The 16,369-nt window shown below is 36.2% G+C and overlaps 1 protein-coding gene across 5 annotated transcripts; it reads right to left on the bottom strand.

Annotated features, from left to right (window-relative positions):
• Positions 1–1,642: 1,642 nt before the first annotated feature.
• Positions 1,643–10,136, bottom strand: LOC119789509 (arfaptin-2-like). 5 transcript variants are annotated; one of them, XM_038294424.1, is made up of 10 exons: positions 9,944–10,136; positions 9,700–9,808; positions 8,663–8,771; positions 8,197–8,265; positions 7,598–7,741; positions 7,374–7,474; positions 5,680–5,901; positions 5,448–5,605; positions 5,195–5,369; positions 1,643–2,985 (listed from the first exon to the last, which is right to left on the bottom strand). In XM_038294424.1, exons 2-10 carry the CDS (start codon positions 9,796–9,798, stop codon positions 2,830–2,832), a joined length of 1,233 nt encoding a protein of 410 aa, XP_038150352.1. In that variant the 5' UTR covers positions 9,799–9,808; positions 9,944–10,136; the 3' UTR covers positions 1,643–2,829. The 5 variants fall into 5 exon arrangements, with proteins under 5 accessions (XP_038150352.1, XP_038150353.1, XP_038150355.1 ...); XM_038294425.1 differs by having other exon boundaries at positions 7,598–7,678; positions 8,203–8,265; XM_038294427.1 differs by lacking the exon at positions 7,598–7,741 and having other exon boundaries at positions 8,203–8,265.
• Between the last annotated feature and the right edge of the window lie 6,233 nt (positions 10,137–16,369).

The following is a 16,369-nucleotide window of genomic DNA, read 5'->3' as shown; positions in this document are numbered from 1 at the left end:
GATCCCAGATGCAAAAAAGTGCAATGTTGCAAGGAGTTTTGTGATATCTGTTATTGCGTGGGTCCTCCTTGTGGCTGGCTCCAAATTCATTCGGAGTTCCCCCAACAGCTCCAAAATGGCAATGCTGGATAAACGATATGTTTTGATGATCGTTTCCTCGTTCATTCCAAAAATATTCACACGGAGTGAAAAAATGCGTTCTCTGCGCCTCCTTGCTTCATTTCCATGTCTCCTTCTTGCGACAATAACCGCTGCCATGTGTGCGCAATTACACATACAGACCATTTGCACCTTCTTTTGAAACGTGTTAAATATAGAGTCAGATACCGTTAGCAAAATTGCGTTCAAGTTTGATAAATCACTTTGCGAGTGCTAAATTAATATATTTACATGTTCTCCTCCCACAAGACGCACTTTAGCGTGTAAACGCCCCATATTGCATATTCATTGCAGAAAAAGTACTAAATGGATCACAGGCGCTATTTAGCACGTTTTAAAGATCAAATGCTTTTAGCACGCTGTTGATAGATCAGTTTGTACATTTTTTAGCGTGCGCAGTGAAATAGCTCACGTTTTAATACACGCAAACCTTTGATAAATCCGGCCCTTTAAGAGAAATAACACCTGCTAATAATTATACCTGAACTTCCTCAAAGAGTCATCAAAAAATGAAAACAGTAATAGCAACTAGATATTGGCAAAAAGGAAACCCTCACATTTTCTTTTTTAGTTGGCTGTGGCTAAGAATCAGAAATGTTGATGGCTTACAGCCTTTATTTGCCCATTTTTCCAGCAGTCTTCAGAACTCCTGGCGTTTTATAACAGAAAAAAAGGCTTTTGTTTTTTAGTGTACATGATATTCCTTTTTTTTTTAATTGGGACTTGTTTTGTAGCCTAATATTAATTGTAGTAACCGCTGCATTCTAGTGTGAATAAATTTTCAATTTTGTGCTCCAAGTGCACGCAGACTAAAAAACAGCCAATCAGAGAGAGAGAAGGCGGAACCTAAGGCAGAACAACCAATGAGAGTGGAGTTAAACAGCGCAGCACAGTTCCATGCGCTGCTACGAGAAAGCGACAGGAGAGACCAGGCAGAGGAGCTGCGAGAGGAAAAGACTACTGCTGTAAATTATAAACATGTTGCTCGCATCCAATTATTGGTAGGGACAATTAGGTCGGTTCAAAATTTTGGTAGGGACATGTCCCTATGGTCCCTATGCAAACCTACGCCCATGTGTATATTATAAGATCCAATTTAAAAAATGTGGTTTTGTTTATTATTGTATTTTGAACGTGAGCTACATGCATTTTCAGTCTTTTGAGCTCCAATTAGATTTACTGGAGAGAAGTGAAAGGTGAAAATTTTAATTCCATTATTGCATTTGTTAGTTTTATGACTCAATGCACCATGAAAATAACGTCAGACTAGATTGTGGTAAATGCTCTCTGTTTTTACAAACACTCCCATTCACGGCTAAAGGTAGGACTGAATATTTAGGACTAGAAATAATGATATAATATACTGAATGAGATATTCATGGAAAATAAGTACATATTAAAAGTTCAGACCAATTCTTTAAATGTGACAGCAATATTACACTTAGGTCAACCACTGTGAGATCAATATAGTCAATCAATCAACCACTTTTAACATCCAGCACTTTATTGGAATCGCAGAGGAAGGAAAAGCACAGCCATCTGACAACTTAGGACCTTCAGTATTACACACTGCCATATAACAAGTGGATAAAGAAAAATATGAATAAAGATACTTTTTACATTCTGTCTTGGAAGGAACACTGACTTTTGTATTTAAAGTAAAGTGCATTTACAATTAAGTGTTTACTGGTTTCAGTTTTACAATGAGCTTAGAATAAGTCTCACAGCCTGTTCATAGCTTCACAGACAGATCCTGTGATACCCCAAAAAACTTATGACCACAGATACTGAGTTTGAAGGTTTGTGTCCTTGTAAATGAGAACTATGCATTTTTTAGGAAAGGGAAAAGCACTTTCATTGATGGGAAGTATGGCAGCAGGTTAAATAAGGAGGTTTCTATGTGAACTTTGGAAAAGCAAAGCAAAAAAAAAATGTTTTTATATTATATAGGGAGGAATTTTATATAATATAAAAGCTAATAGTGGTACTGCACTTGTTAAAACATACCGTTTTTAGGGATAACCAAACCAAAGTCTCTATATTTTGTTTTTCAGGGTGAAAAAAAAATGCATTTCCATTATAGATGCATTTTAACAACCCTTTTAACAGGTAATTCACAAAGTAACAGCAGAAACACCCTCGGCCAATTTGAAATGGTCAATAAACCCATATGTTTAAAATAAAATAGTTTGAAACGAGAAGATCATGATTGAGAAAATAAATACCATTTAGGATGATATGTGATAACATTATGTACACTTTCTCAGTGATGTATGATTCCAACTTTTGGAATTTCTAACATTTTATATACAGTAACATGTTAAATGCATCTATAGGCAAAGAGCAAAGAATAATGTGCAAAACTGTCCAAGGGAACCTCCAATAATACAACACAATCTGCACATGAATATGTGATGCATCGGTGAAGGATTGTGCCAAGTATAAGGAAAGCGAAATGAGAGTTTTGTGATGCACTAGAAAATAATATTTCCATCAATGACATAAAGGGAAAAAATATGCAAAGAAAAAAAAACGCATTACAAACTGTTCCTATCAGGGTCCCTACAGATTCTACAATAACTTCCTTTAATCGTTTCCTTTATATCATTCTACCAAGTCATCAGTTGTGTCATTGAAAATTTCAAGATGAAGATTAACCTTGTGGGTCCATTACTGCTCCTCCAGCCAAGAAGGCTTATCTGATCCTGGAGGCTTTAACTTTACATTGAACTGTATAAGAGTTTGTTCCAACTGCTGCTGGTTTCCAGCAAAGTAAGCTGAGATTGCATTATGGAAGAGAAGCAGCTGCTTGTGCATCACCTTCACCTGGAGGGAAAAAAGAGGAACAGGAAAATTAGCTTACTGCAAGCAAAATCGTCTTTAATCTTTTTTTTATTTTGTTTCAAAACCAGCACAGAACTCAACGTATTTAAATGGGACTTTATGCGTTTGCTCAGTTCAAAACAGCCCCAAATACTAAGAAGGAAGAAACAAATGAAAGCCTGCTTATGGCTTTCCTTCAGCAATCCTGCTACTTTTGATAAAATCTTATCGCAGGCCTTCTACTTTCTTCTCTATAAAATGCGTATCTTTCCCAGCTTGTCCAAATAAGCAGCTTTAAGGACACATTTATTATTCCATACTTTCTATTTCATAATAGTGACAGCTCATTGTTAGAAGCTTCAAGCATTATTCCAGACAGAACAGCTGAATTCATACGCACACTAATGGAGACTAATGATTAGGTGCAGGGGGGATTTACTATTAGGCAATACTAGGGTGTTGCCTAGGGCCCCAAGTTCCTGTATGTATGATTATTACAACTATTCCTTATTTGTGCACATTAATTATGTTTTTGATTAAAATCCATTCGCTAAAATGCCATCAGAATCCTTAGAATATTAAGTGTGTCTCAGCCCCCCCTTCAGTGTCCACCACATTGGATCAGTCCATTTGCTGCACATGTTCAGAAAGGTCCAAACAGACAGCAGCAAACCATTTTAAAATAAACAAGGCAAAAAGTAGTGTTGCCAACTTTTGTCGCTATATTCAACGACTTTTCAGACCCCTCTAGCACTTTTATAAAAAAAAAAAAAAAAAAAAGCACCTAGTGCCAAATCTAGCGACTTTTTTCGTCTAGTGGAGACTTCGGCAACATCATATAAAAGAACCGAACTCTGCTCTCCAGAGCAAGTAGATTTGTAGCCCCGCCTCCTGCTCTCCTCTATTTTGTCTGTTGTCATGATTCATGCAGCTATTTAGTTTATCCAAATGAAAAATGAAGAACAGATAAGCAGATCATGGCTTGTCTTTTCAGTGAAAAGAATGACTGTTATTTACTTGGAAAAAATCTTTCATTCCTTTTGAGACAGCATGAAAAGTCAGCTGAGTACAAAACATGGAGAGGAAAACAAGAAGAAAAGGGACAAGAAAAGAGGGACAAAACATAGAAGAAATAACGTATGTCTATTCTATTAACATTTCTGTATCTGTATAATGGGTCTGTTTTATGTGTCGTTTTCTTAATTCAGAGGGCCCCCGGCCTATCTTTGCCTAGGGCCCCACATTTCCAAGATCCGCCCCTGATTAGTTGATATTGGTTACACTCGATTAGGTTTGGCTATATCAAAGTAAAATAGAAATTACTAAATATAAATATTTATCACACTTTTCAGATTAAAATTGATTAAAATGTTGAAAGCCTTACATCATTTCATCCACTTGACAATTCTGCACCTCTGTGTGGATTTATAGTGAAAGAGAAATAAATGTAACTATAGCCTTTGGGAATCTCTTCTAATTCCAGTTATAGGACAGGTTTGTGACTCGACAGATTTTCCCCTTCCAAAACTGACATTTATAGCTCTTTCTTAACCCTTTAACTATTCAATCTATTCTGTTATTTGCTTTTTCTTCTTAATCTGTTTAATTTTTTTGTGTCTTTGACGTCTTCATATTCGTCCTTTGGGTTTTTAACCCCGTAACATCTCATCTTGCATTAGGCTGGACTTCTAATATTCATAATTGTCACTTTTAACTCCACTCCAATTGACATTTAAAGGCTGCACCTTATTCTTCTCCTTGGTTTGAAGCTCGTTTGAGCTCAGACGCCACATCAAACATCGGTGACCTCAGACTTTGGGTGTGGTCCCAGTAGTGCCCCTGTGTATGGGTAACCACATCCAATAGTGATGTCATTGGGTCATCGCTGAAGCATGGCGAGCTTTTAATAATGTTGTGCTTATGTAAGAATCATCACAATCCTTTATGAAGACTTTTTCAATTGACAATAGAATAGTTTTAAGGTGGAACAGAGGCTTTTTTTTTTTTATAGAAATAGTAAAATTGAGAAGCGTCCAAGTTTGGAATTAGGGAACTGACATGGCCCAAATAATAATTAGACAATCTAATTAAAATTTATTTGACAAAAGCTCTAAAATAAATAACCTTAGTGTTTGGTAATTTTTCATCATCTGTTGAAATATATGAAAATTACAATTGAAAGACCAAAGATTAATTAATTTGTAAATCAAACCTTGTTTTCCTCCAAAAATTTAAGTTTGATGGAGACGTCACTACGGAGCCGCTCATATTTCTCTCTGTGGACCTGGTAGTCTTGCTGAGCCATCTCAATGCGAACCATAGCAGCTGCATCCCTTGGACCCAAGCTTAACTCCTCCAGATCAGAGCGATAGGCATCAAATTCAAGCCTGCAGAATGAAGTACAGTAGAAACAGTAAAATCTTTTTCCAAACCATTACTTTAAAAACATTACTTTTTTTTTTTACCTTGCATTTTCATACTGTCTAATTGTCAACAGGGTATCCTCCATGGTTTTATTGACCAGGGTGTTCACGCTGGACACAAAGAAGTTGATTGCACCCAGCAAAGCCTCACCATTCTTGCACAGCAGCTTCTGCGTCTCTGCATTATACCCAAATTCATCCTGCAGGAAAAAGAAATATTTTAATCACTTTTGTTAACACCGCATCCCGTGGGAACACTCTGTGAGTTGTGTACCTGAAGCTCAGGGGACTTCTGACTCAGGTCTGTGAACGTGTCCCCGAGAGCCTGCTGCGTTTGTACCATGCTTTGGAAATGAGTGATCAGAGCAGTCGCCAGTCTTAGAATGTTTTCATATTTGCTCTTTGTGTCTCTCAAAACATCAATCTGGGCTTCCAGTTCCAAATCAACGGTTCGTGAACCTCTGCCGAATTTCTCAGAAAACATCTGCTTTGTGCACTGAAAAAAAAAAGAAACATTAACAAAAATTCATGGGTCACTATCCAACTGTTTGCCATTCATGCCGTTGTAGGTACCAGACCTGCTAGGTTGGTCCAATCGGACAAACTGTATTGCACCCGTTTCTTAAGAATCAGATCTCTTCTGGAGTCTCAACATGTTATTACCCATAATTGCTATTATTTTACATTTTATCTGGGAACTAAAGTAGCCGAACGTAGAAAACAATCACTTTCAGTCTTGAAGGAAAGCACTGCCTTCTAAGACAGACCTAGCTCTGCCATTTAACAAGGGGACACAAAAAGTCTCAGTGCTTCTTCTTTTTATTAAGATCTGAGGGCGGAGGAGGGGGGGCAAAATGGGACATCTTAAAAAATGACTTTTGCTGAGATTTTAGACAAAGAAAACAGTTATTCTACTAGTAGAAAAGGAACAGTTGTTGTTGATATGAAGTTAAAACTAATGTAGCTTATTATGGCTAACTAACCAAGCTAAAACACGCTAACCTTTTAGCTACTCAGCAAGGCTAGCCACAGCGCTACCCAGCTATACCCCTTTATATCATTGTCTTGCAGTGACTTTGTTCAACATAAACACATTTTTTCAGCTTTGTTATTAATCAAGCAAAACTCCATCGGTCATTAAACTCCATAACACTACAGATGCTCTCGACTCGGCACACGGACGCAACATTGTTATCGTTGTCTGGGCAACCACAATGTTTTATGTCATGTGGCAACCTTCAACCAATCATATAGCGTAAAGTCTCTGGCATGAGCAGGGTCCGACCAGATCTGACCAACCGAGCAGTGCCTACGGTACCTGCACTGTAATTACTATATAAAAAGACTATCAAAAGATTTATAATAGATAAATTATTATCTAGATTATATAAAATATGGTTTCATATTGCGCGCCAGGTTCTGGACTCTCAGGTCCCCATAAATTTAACTTGATTCAGCAGTAACTTTATTGCCAAAACTCCCAGACATTCCTTATTTTATTGAAAAACAAAACTAAAGTTTAGTTACAACACACGGTTAGGAACCAGTTTTAATGGAAACAAGAGCCGTCCAAAGGTTCCTAGGTCCACACTGAATGTGTAATAATTTACACAGGGGGTTGGCAAATGTTATCTTGGATGTGTACGTAATAAAAATAGTTTATTGCATATTTGCAACAATAGACGTCATGGATTAACATGTCGGCACTTCAGAATTAGAAATCCTTCTTTTCTTATTGCTATCATGTGTACTCTAATGGTAGATTTCCATAAGCTTTAAGGTAGTATTACGAAAGTAAACAAACTAAATAATTAAAGTTGATAAACACTAACTGAACCACTAAAATGAACTTTTAAATTACCAACCAGTTGCCTCCGACAACTGGTTGGTAATTTAGCTAGAACAAAACCAATAAATTTAGCACTACATAACAAATTTAATTAAAACACACAAAAAAAAATACATTACCTTGTATGTATTAATGCCCCACTTCTTTACACTGTCAAGTTTCTCCACTGCTACACCACGAGAAACTTCTTCAGTGGAATTGGTGTTATGGTTTATTGACCCTTAAAACAAACAGACAATAAAAGGTAGATACTTGATAGAAGAATGTTTAGATATTTCGGGGGATGGTTCATTGTGTGGGTAATGATGAAAAATGACACTAATGGAGATGAGCTGGGTGATACCTGGGTTTGTGTGATGGGCAAGTCGACTGGCGGAAGCATTACTGTTATGCAAGTTAGCACCCCTGGATTTCATGCGAATGTCTGAAATGAGCATGGTGGCGATGAAGAGCAGGAGTGAGAAAATGGTCACACCAAATGAGGAAGCTGAACAAAATGCACAGGAGCTTAACAATGAAATCCAAAGTTGAAGGAAGATGCAGAAATTTAAAAAACAAAAAGTTTTAAAGTGATGCTGTTATAGTGGTTTTGAGGACATAACGATCCACAATGCAGGTATTTCATGCACAAATCAAACCAATTGAAAAAAAAAAAAGAATTTTAGGGTTAAGATGGAGATGTGGAGTAACAGTAAAACAGTCATCCAAAGCTCAATTTACATGAAGTCAACCTTTGAAAGGACAGAACCATAATATCATGTTAGTAACTTCTAAACTCTGAAAGCTGTCAAAACATTCCCTTTTTTTAATGCTGTGAGTCAAATAGAAACAAGCAAGGTTGCATACAATTTGTTCGGTCAAGCAGGGCATAAATCTCTTAAAGAAGGTTACAAATCCCAACTCATAAAGGGTAAATAAGAAAAATATGTCATCAGAACACACAGCCACCTAGTCCTGGTGCAGCGGTTCGTCTTCTGTCCAGATACTCAGGGTTGTAGCGCACTGCAGGCCCTATGGAATATGTTTGGAACATGAACCAGCAGCCCAGAGGTCACGAGTTCCTTAGAGGCACAATAATATACCAGGAGGAAACGTTCTAGCTCTGCTATAGCTTCCTTAACGTGCATCACATTAGTGAACTGCTTCAGTGGCTGGAAGCCATTCAACAACCCTGACAGATCTCTGGCTAAACTCAGAGCAGCCTGCAACTGACAGGAGAGGAAAAACAGACAGGGTGCTACTTAAAAGTCATGTCTGTCTTGGAACAGTAAATATTTTCATGTTTCTAACACAGAGATTTGAATTGATGCACCTTCAAATTTTAAGCTTTTAAAGAAACCAGCCTTGGCTGTAAAGAAAAGAGACAACAGGACAAGTGAAGAATGATAGTGCGACCTGCTAACGATACCTTTGATGGAGCTTGTAGGAATGATCCCCCCAGCAGGTCCACCGTAGCCTCCTGAGACGATACTGGTTTCATTCAGGTTGGGTCCTGACACCATCACCTGCTGCAGATCCTGAGGAATTCACATCCCCACAGGTTTTACAGGGTTGGAAAACAGATGTATGTATGCACATACATTAACGTATGTGAACACAGCTGAATTTCCCGGTTGGATTTAAATATATTTAGACTCAAAATAAAATAATCGGAAGATTCTCAGTCAACGATTTGCATGTTTTCTAAGCCAAACAAGTAGACTACTATATAAAGCTTCGAACTCAACACAAATTCTGACATTTTGAATTGAAAAAGCTTCCTGAATTGGAAGTGAAGCATCTTAATACTTGGAAACCAAGTCCAGTGGAATGTTTTTTTTTTCTTTTTTGGAAAAAATAATCGGATTATACTGTTTATATAGATGTCAGGAATCTAAACAGTCAATTGCAATAACAATGTGGCAATCGGACACTCATCATGGATAATATCGAGTTGTGACAAACACCAGATACGGCACAGGGACTTGCTCAACAGCCAATACCGCACCTTGACATCACAAACCATCAGGTGGCAGTAGTGCTCTTTGCCAAACTGTTTCCGGTAAAGCACATTCAAAAAATTACTCTTAATTAAAAACCCTTATTTATTGAACCGTATGTAATAATTTCATACTTTAAGTACTTTCAGCAGTTTGTATTCTTAAGCCACATTACAGATAAAAAAAGGTCTTGAAAATGTTTATTATTTAAGTATTTAAGACCTAAAATTGTTTCAGGGCTGTGTAAGCTTTGTTTTATCAACTTTTCTTTTCTATGATGATGCCAGGTAAAAGAAATAAAACCAATAATTCATCCCCATATTCTAAATCCACAATTACTTTTAATAGCTGCAGGTCTTTGGATGGTTAAGCTCACATTTGAGAACTAGAGAAAAAAAAATGACATCAAAGCTGCATCATGTATGAAAATGTGAATATCAGTCAGATGCATTAAAGGCTGTCTGACCTGCTCCAGGCTGTCATCCTCAGTCAGAGCTCCTGTATCTCCATTGCTATTTATGGGGATCTCCATGGTAGCAGCTTTGCTCATGGTATTATCCGCCATGATGAAATCCCTGCAAAACAAGAAATGGTGATTTATTTCCCTCTATTATAGCAAAACCTAACTGTGAATCTCTCCAGAACAGCAGCTTGATAACAACACAGATGCTAATAGGAGCTGCGGTGCTGATGTGGCCGCCTGCTGCTACCTGAGCTAGCTTCCAATCCTCACCACTCTGTTCACAGCCAAGTTAAACGGACAGAAAAATTAAAAACTAATTCTTATTCTAATCGTTTTTAACAACGTTATCCCCAGGAGAACCCATTACTAATCCCAAAGCGTTTACAAGCCATTTAATTCAGACAGAAAATCCCTGCATCCAGTCAGCTAAGGTTTTAAGAAATCCCTTCAAAATAAAAGTCTCTTTGTGTTTATTTTCACATACTTCTTGTGCAAAACATGAACATTTAAAAATGTAATATGGGGCAGAAAGGTGGTTTAGACTGGTGTGAGTGTCATCTGTTACAAAATAAGCTGATGGGGTTTGTAAAATTTATTAGATTCTTTTATTGTGAAATGTAATACCCTTAACATAGCATCACCTCCAATCCTCTCCACCCTTGCTCCATCTTCCACGTAGTACTGTTGACGTAGCCATGGCCGTGTAATGTTTTTCATCGGGTGCAGTTTTAAAAAATTCCACTAGATGTCACTATAAGATTGTAGGTAATAAACAAAAGTGGGGTTATTGATATGTAAACCACCTTTAATCAGATAAAATTCCTGGAGATGTTTTGATGGTGTCTCAAGAGATTAAATAAAAAGGAAATCTATCTTCAGGCATTTCACATCTTAAAATAACAGGATGTAAAATGCCTGAAGTGAGACAGTATAAAACTGACCACACTTCAAATTATTTGCCCCATTTGTTTTAATCAGGGATGCATTGGAGTTGCACATGGTTACCAAATGTGCAGTTTTTTTCTGCAATCATCACACTCGGAATAAAGAACCCTCCCTCCTGCAGATCAGACTCAAAAACACACTTGTTTTGGTTGATCTTCTTAGAAAGATCCTTTTCAGCAAAGTCTTCCTTCTTAGAAATGTCTTAAATTGCTTGTCGAGGCTACATGTTGCAGAAAAAACTAACAGAAATTATAAGACATTATAAGACATAATTATAAACCATAAAAAATGAGAGAAGGTGTGACTTATTGTTTCAGCCTTAATCAACAAATAAGCAGATCAAAGATTTGTAGAAATACGTGACTCTGTTATGGTACAACCTTTAATTCCTTAAGCATTGGAATGAGGGTTGTTTCGTCTTTGCTCTTGGCCAGATTGCAGTATCTCATCAAATTAGGCTGTGTAAATAGAGTTATGAAAAGCCTGAGGATAGACCTCAGGGCACCTTAACATTGCCAATTGGTTCTCACTTCAAATCACTGGCTCTGTTCTTTTTGAGCAGTTTGTTTCAGTCCTACCAATGATCTTCCTAACAGCTCTGTCCTTTTACTTAGTGTAAGATTGTCGGACTGATCAGGGAGAACAATTACTGCTGGCACATAGAATCTATATGTCTATATCTAATATCAGGACTACTTAAAATATAGACCAAACATAAAACCTAATCTAAAAAATCCTCAGCTTTAGTTGATATTTGATTATACCCAGAAAAGAGCACCTTTCACTACTGTGGAAATGTGATAACCTGATGATTTATGCAGAGTAGCTGCCTCTGGTCAAGTGTTTTGGGTTCAGTGTATCCAATGTTTTATAGCTAGTACTGCCTTAATGAACCACACTAGGTCTTTTAAATGGTATATTGCATTCGGTAAAATTATAGGTTTTTTATTTGCCCTCATTTTATATTTGAACATAACTGTGACATGGTTGAAAACAAAGACATAGCATTATGAATTTCTTATATATATATATATATATATATATATATATATATATATATATATATATATATATATATATATATATATATATATATATATATATATATATATATATATATATAAAGTTTAATTGTACCACATTAAAGTTGTTTTTTCAGACACTGTACTGCTTGGCTCCTATTATTGAACTCATTCCTGTAATGTTTGGCTATATAATTGCAACAAAACATATTCAATTTTGCTCATGTTAATGATAGCATTTGGTGTGTCATAGAGTACAGCATCAGTTGGTGAGCATCCTCACCAACTGTATCACAGTTTGGTTTGAGAACTGCTCTGCCTCGGACCGGAAGGCGTTGCAGAGGATGGTAAAAGCTGCCCAGCGCATCTCTGGGGCACCGCGGTGTCTGAAAAGAGCCGGGAAAATCACCAAAGACTTCACACACCCTGCACACACTTTTCTCACTCCTGCCCTCTAGGAGACGTTACAGAAGCCTATGGACGAGAACTATATATATATATATATATATATATATATATATATATATATATATATATATATATATATATATATATATATATATATATATATATATATATATATATATATATATATATATATATATATATATATACATATACCATATATATATATATACCATATATATATACCATATATATATGGTATATATCCTAACTGCCATTTACCATGACAATAAAGTTGAACTTTATTCTATTCTAAAAATTTACCAACAGGTTTTCAAGTTTTTTTTGCTAGCTGAAGCGCAAAAAGTTTTCAAGTAAATTGATTATTTTCCTAGCAAGTGAAGCAGAGCTTTCCCACGCTAAACAAAATATTCCTCTCCTAAAGCTGGTATTTGGGATGATGCAAACACAGTGATACTTAGAATAATTCTCACATAGGTTCTTGTCACTTTTAGAAAAGGTCATCTGTAGTGCTCTGTGATGTTCAACACAGACTAAGTCTGGAAGATGGCATTATATTATTTGATGTTTTGACTTCCAGACACTTTAAAAAGAGCTGACACTTTAAAAAGAGTGAACAGTGGCACGTCTTGTGCAAAACTAAATATCATTCAATTTAAGGTTGTCCATCGCTTGCACTGGAGTAGAGCAAGGATCTCTTCAATATTCCCAAATTTTGACAGCAATTGTATTAGATTTCATATTATTGTTGCAGATTTGACTCATATGTTTGGGTCTTGCCATTTTTGGGGTACCAAACAAGGAATACAGCAAATTTAGCTAAGAACCAAGAGAACATTATAGCATTTGTTTCTCTGTTTGCACAAAGGCGAATTCTACTTCACTGGATGTCAAGTGCGCCACATACTGTCGCTCAGTGGTTGAAAGATGTACAGTAATGCTATTTTTGCACTTGGAAAAAATAAAATTTGCTATAAGGCGCTCAGACCACTTTCAATCTGTTTAGGGACCCTTTTTTTATCATACTTTAGTGGCCTCCAAGAACTCCAATCAACACTGCATTAAATTGAGAGATTCTATGGTTTTAATGAAAAAAGTTGAGCATACACAAAGGCATACTTTGTTGGCCACGATGACCTTGGAATGCAGATTGAGCTATTCACTTACTGTTTTAATTTGTTTATTCTGATGCCTACCTACATTTAACAAACAAAAACTGAAGTTTACTGTTGGTGCAGTTTTTTTTTTTTTTTTTTTTTTGATTCATTACAATCACAGTTAATGTAATTTTTCCTGGGTCCAGTCGGGGTGGGGGAGGTATGGTTTTGAGTTTGTATAAAGTTTCTAAATCGAAAAGTCTTGTAACCACAATGACAATTTATTGTTTCTACCTCTGACTTTTCAATAAAAAGATTTGGGAGACAAAAAGATGTTTTGACTTCCGTCCTCCTTTCTAAGCCTTTTTGTTTAATTTTTACTATACCGCTCTGATGGCCAAGGTGTGGTGTTGTTGAGTCCTACATGCCCTTGTTAAAAATCGCCAAATGTTATGGTTCAATATTTTTCTGAAACAAGTGAACAAATCAAAATGAATCTTTTTGCTAAGTTATTGTAGCTCTCATTGCAGGATGTCAGCAACATGTTTTGTTCCATCAAGAAAAGCTTCATAAGGAGCAGATTCCTTTATGCAGGTGCCATTTTGTTTTAGTCTATAAGTGGTAATCAGGGCTTCTACTTCTCAGCTGGGAAATCAATTTCCTGGTTTGTGGTGTGTTTCAGGATTCCAGACCTCTGCCTTCTTACTCTCAGTTTGTCAAATAATCCAAATTAATCCTGTCTCAATGAATGTTCTCTAGCTGCTCCTCCTGCTGTTAGGACTCTTTCTATCATTTACTTATTCATCGTTACTCACCTGGCTGTCCAACCTTCAATGCTCTTCTCCATTATATCCACTCCTGGCAACAAGAGCACAAAGAAGCCATTACCAACAACAAGCACCAACAGCATCAGCCAATGTCAGCTATCCCAACATCTCTTCTTGAATTTCCACCTACTTTGTATAATAAAATGTAATAATAAAAACTTACCCCAATATCCCTAATGCCATCCTAGACCTTTCATGTAGACCTGGAAGAATCATTTTTGTATAAAACATATGCAACTCCTCTTTGGTGTCTGTAATTCTTACCTGCATGTCTCAAACCTTACCAATATGACACTAACATGATGAGTTAAAACTTCTGTTAGATTTTGGGACAGATTCATTTTCAGATTATTGTTCTGATTGGGATGCACTGTTGTGCAGTAGGTAGCAGTGTTGCCTTGCAGAAAATGGTTTGCTATTTAAATTCACACCAATTGGTTTTTCTACCTGAGAATTGGATTGTTTGGTCAGCACTGCATAATAGGGACGCCACCAAGGATTTTTGACCAAATGAGAAACATTGGGCTGGCAGAAAAAAAAAAAGGGCAGTTACTTGGTAGGCGAAGCCCTGAGGGCACAAAGAAATTCATTTGGGTTCATTTATTTGCTGCAAAACTCATACTCTATTATCCCAAACCCATCTATTTCTTTAACAGGCTACTTGAACATAAAATCCTCCAAAGATTATCTGAAAATAGAAAACTTTAATAAACTTCAAGTAAGTATAGTAGGGCTGCCACTAGCCATTATTTTGCAAATCGATTAATCTGTTGATTATTTTTTTGCTCATCGATTAATAATCAGATAGCCAAAGGTTCCTTTAAGATTTTTTTATTAAAAATATAACCAAGTGAAACTAAAACTTTTCCACTTGTGGAGTTCTGGGTTGAGCATATTGATGGATGAAAAAGTTAGTTATTTTTTATCTTAAATGCAAAAGATTTATATATTCTTTTTACAATTTTGATATAATTACTGCTTTAAGTGGGTCACTCTCTGTCAGCTAAAGGCATATTTTACAATGCCATACACTCCAATGATTAATCGATCATTAAATTAGTTGCTGATTATTTCAAAAAGTGGTTAATTCCCGATTAATCCGATTTATTGTTTCAGCCCTAAAGTAAACACATTTTAAAGGTAAAACTTGTGTAACAATATATTAAGAAATGGCAATAATACAACACGCTTCCCCTTACAAGCGAATATACTGTAGAATCATTGGTGTAAATTTGAGATAAAAATGAAGAAGAAAAACACATATAATAGTCACTGTGGCTTTTGAGATATAATTTTCTGATTTTCCAGAAAATATTAACATTTATCTGATTGACTAAGAGTGGTCATTGTGTCCGCACATACTAAGATGTTCTCTGTTCCTATGTATTACAAAGCAGACAGAAGGGAGTCCCAAACTCCTAACTAAAGGTTATATTTAAGTAAAAGCTGATTTTTTTTTTTTTTTTGGCAATTAAAGTGATTCCGAAACAAAGACTATAGGCTTATTTTTCGGAGTTTTTATTTTTCCAATGCTTTTTTTTTTTTTGTCCACTGTAATCAATTCATTCAACACACACCTGCTCACCTCCCCATTCCCTGTCCATGTGTATGTGTGGGTGGGGGGTTGCTGCTGCTGCTCTTGATGTTTTTATAAGCAGCACAGCTTGTTAAATGTTTGCCTGCATTTAGTCATAAACTAAAACAACAATGAAATGTATGAATCCATAGTTTCCTGTAAAAACATGAGCTAATGTGAGGAGAAAAGTGCCTCTAATAGAGGCAGAGTAGATGAACTGAACCATTTTATATAAATAGGGAGGGGGGTGGACATTACGAAATATTTCCAAAACAAACAAACTTAGTGTTACTAATTCATTGTACATAAAATGATTGTACGATTGTATTACAATATAAAATTGATGTAATTAATGTGTATCCGTTCAGCATGCCTGATTCAAATTGTTGCAAATGGTCTTTATTACATTTAATGCCACCTGGCAATCAGCTCTATGGGTGCATTATTGCCACCTTCTGAATTGGAATATGAACCAGAATAAAAATGCTTTGTAAGATTAAATAGTTCTGTTAAAAAAGTAACAGACTAAAAAAACAACAACCTACATAAAATTAGTTTAAGTGATAAACTGCACATAAACCTTTGTACCATTTTGGGGGAAACCCAAAATGGATGACCTTTTACGTTGCTACCTGTTTCCTTCTGAAGTGAAGAGGCTTTTTTCCCACGTTAACTCGTATCGCACCCTCTGGTGTGTGAATCTGCTACTGATTGATATTCTAGACATCTATAATCCTTAAGTGATCTAATTAAAGCTATATATGGCTTCATGGCATGCCT

Source organism: Cyprinodon tularosa, unplaced genomic scaffold (genome assembly GCF_016077235.1).
Source record: "Cyprinodon tularosa strain WSP-4 unplaced genomic scaffold, ASM1607723v1 ctg34, whole genome shotgun sequence".
NCBI lineage: Eukaryota > Metazoa > Chordata > Actinopteri > Cyprinodontiformes > Cyprinodontidae > Cyprinodon > Cyprinodon tularosa.
Note: the sequence above shows the minus strand (reverse complement) of the source record. Positions and strands in the feature narration are given on the sequence as shown.

Coding starts and splice junctions, on each gene's coding strand:
- LOC119789509 (XM_038294424.1), bottom strand. CDS start 9,798: ATGGCGGATAATACCATGAGCAAAGCTGCTACCATGGAGATCCCCATA. Junction 7,742..8,196: donor TGCACCAGGACTAGGTGGCT/GTGTGTTCTGAT, acceptor CATTTTGTTCAG/CTTCCTCATTTGGTGTGACC. Junction 5,370..5,447: donor AGACAGTATGAAAATGCAAG/GTAAAAAAAAAA, acceptor TTCATTCTGCAG/GCTTGAATTTGATGCCTATC.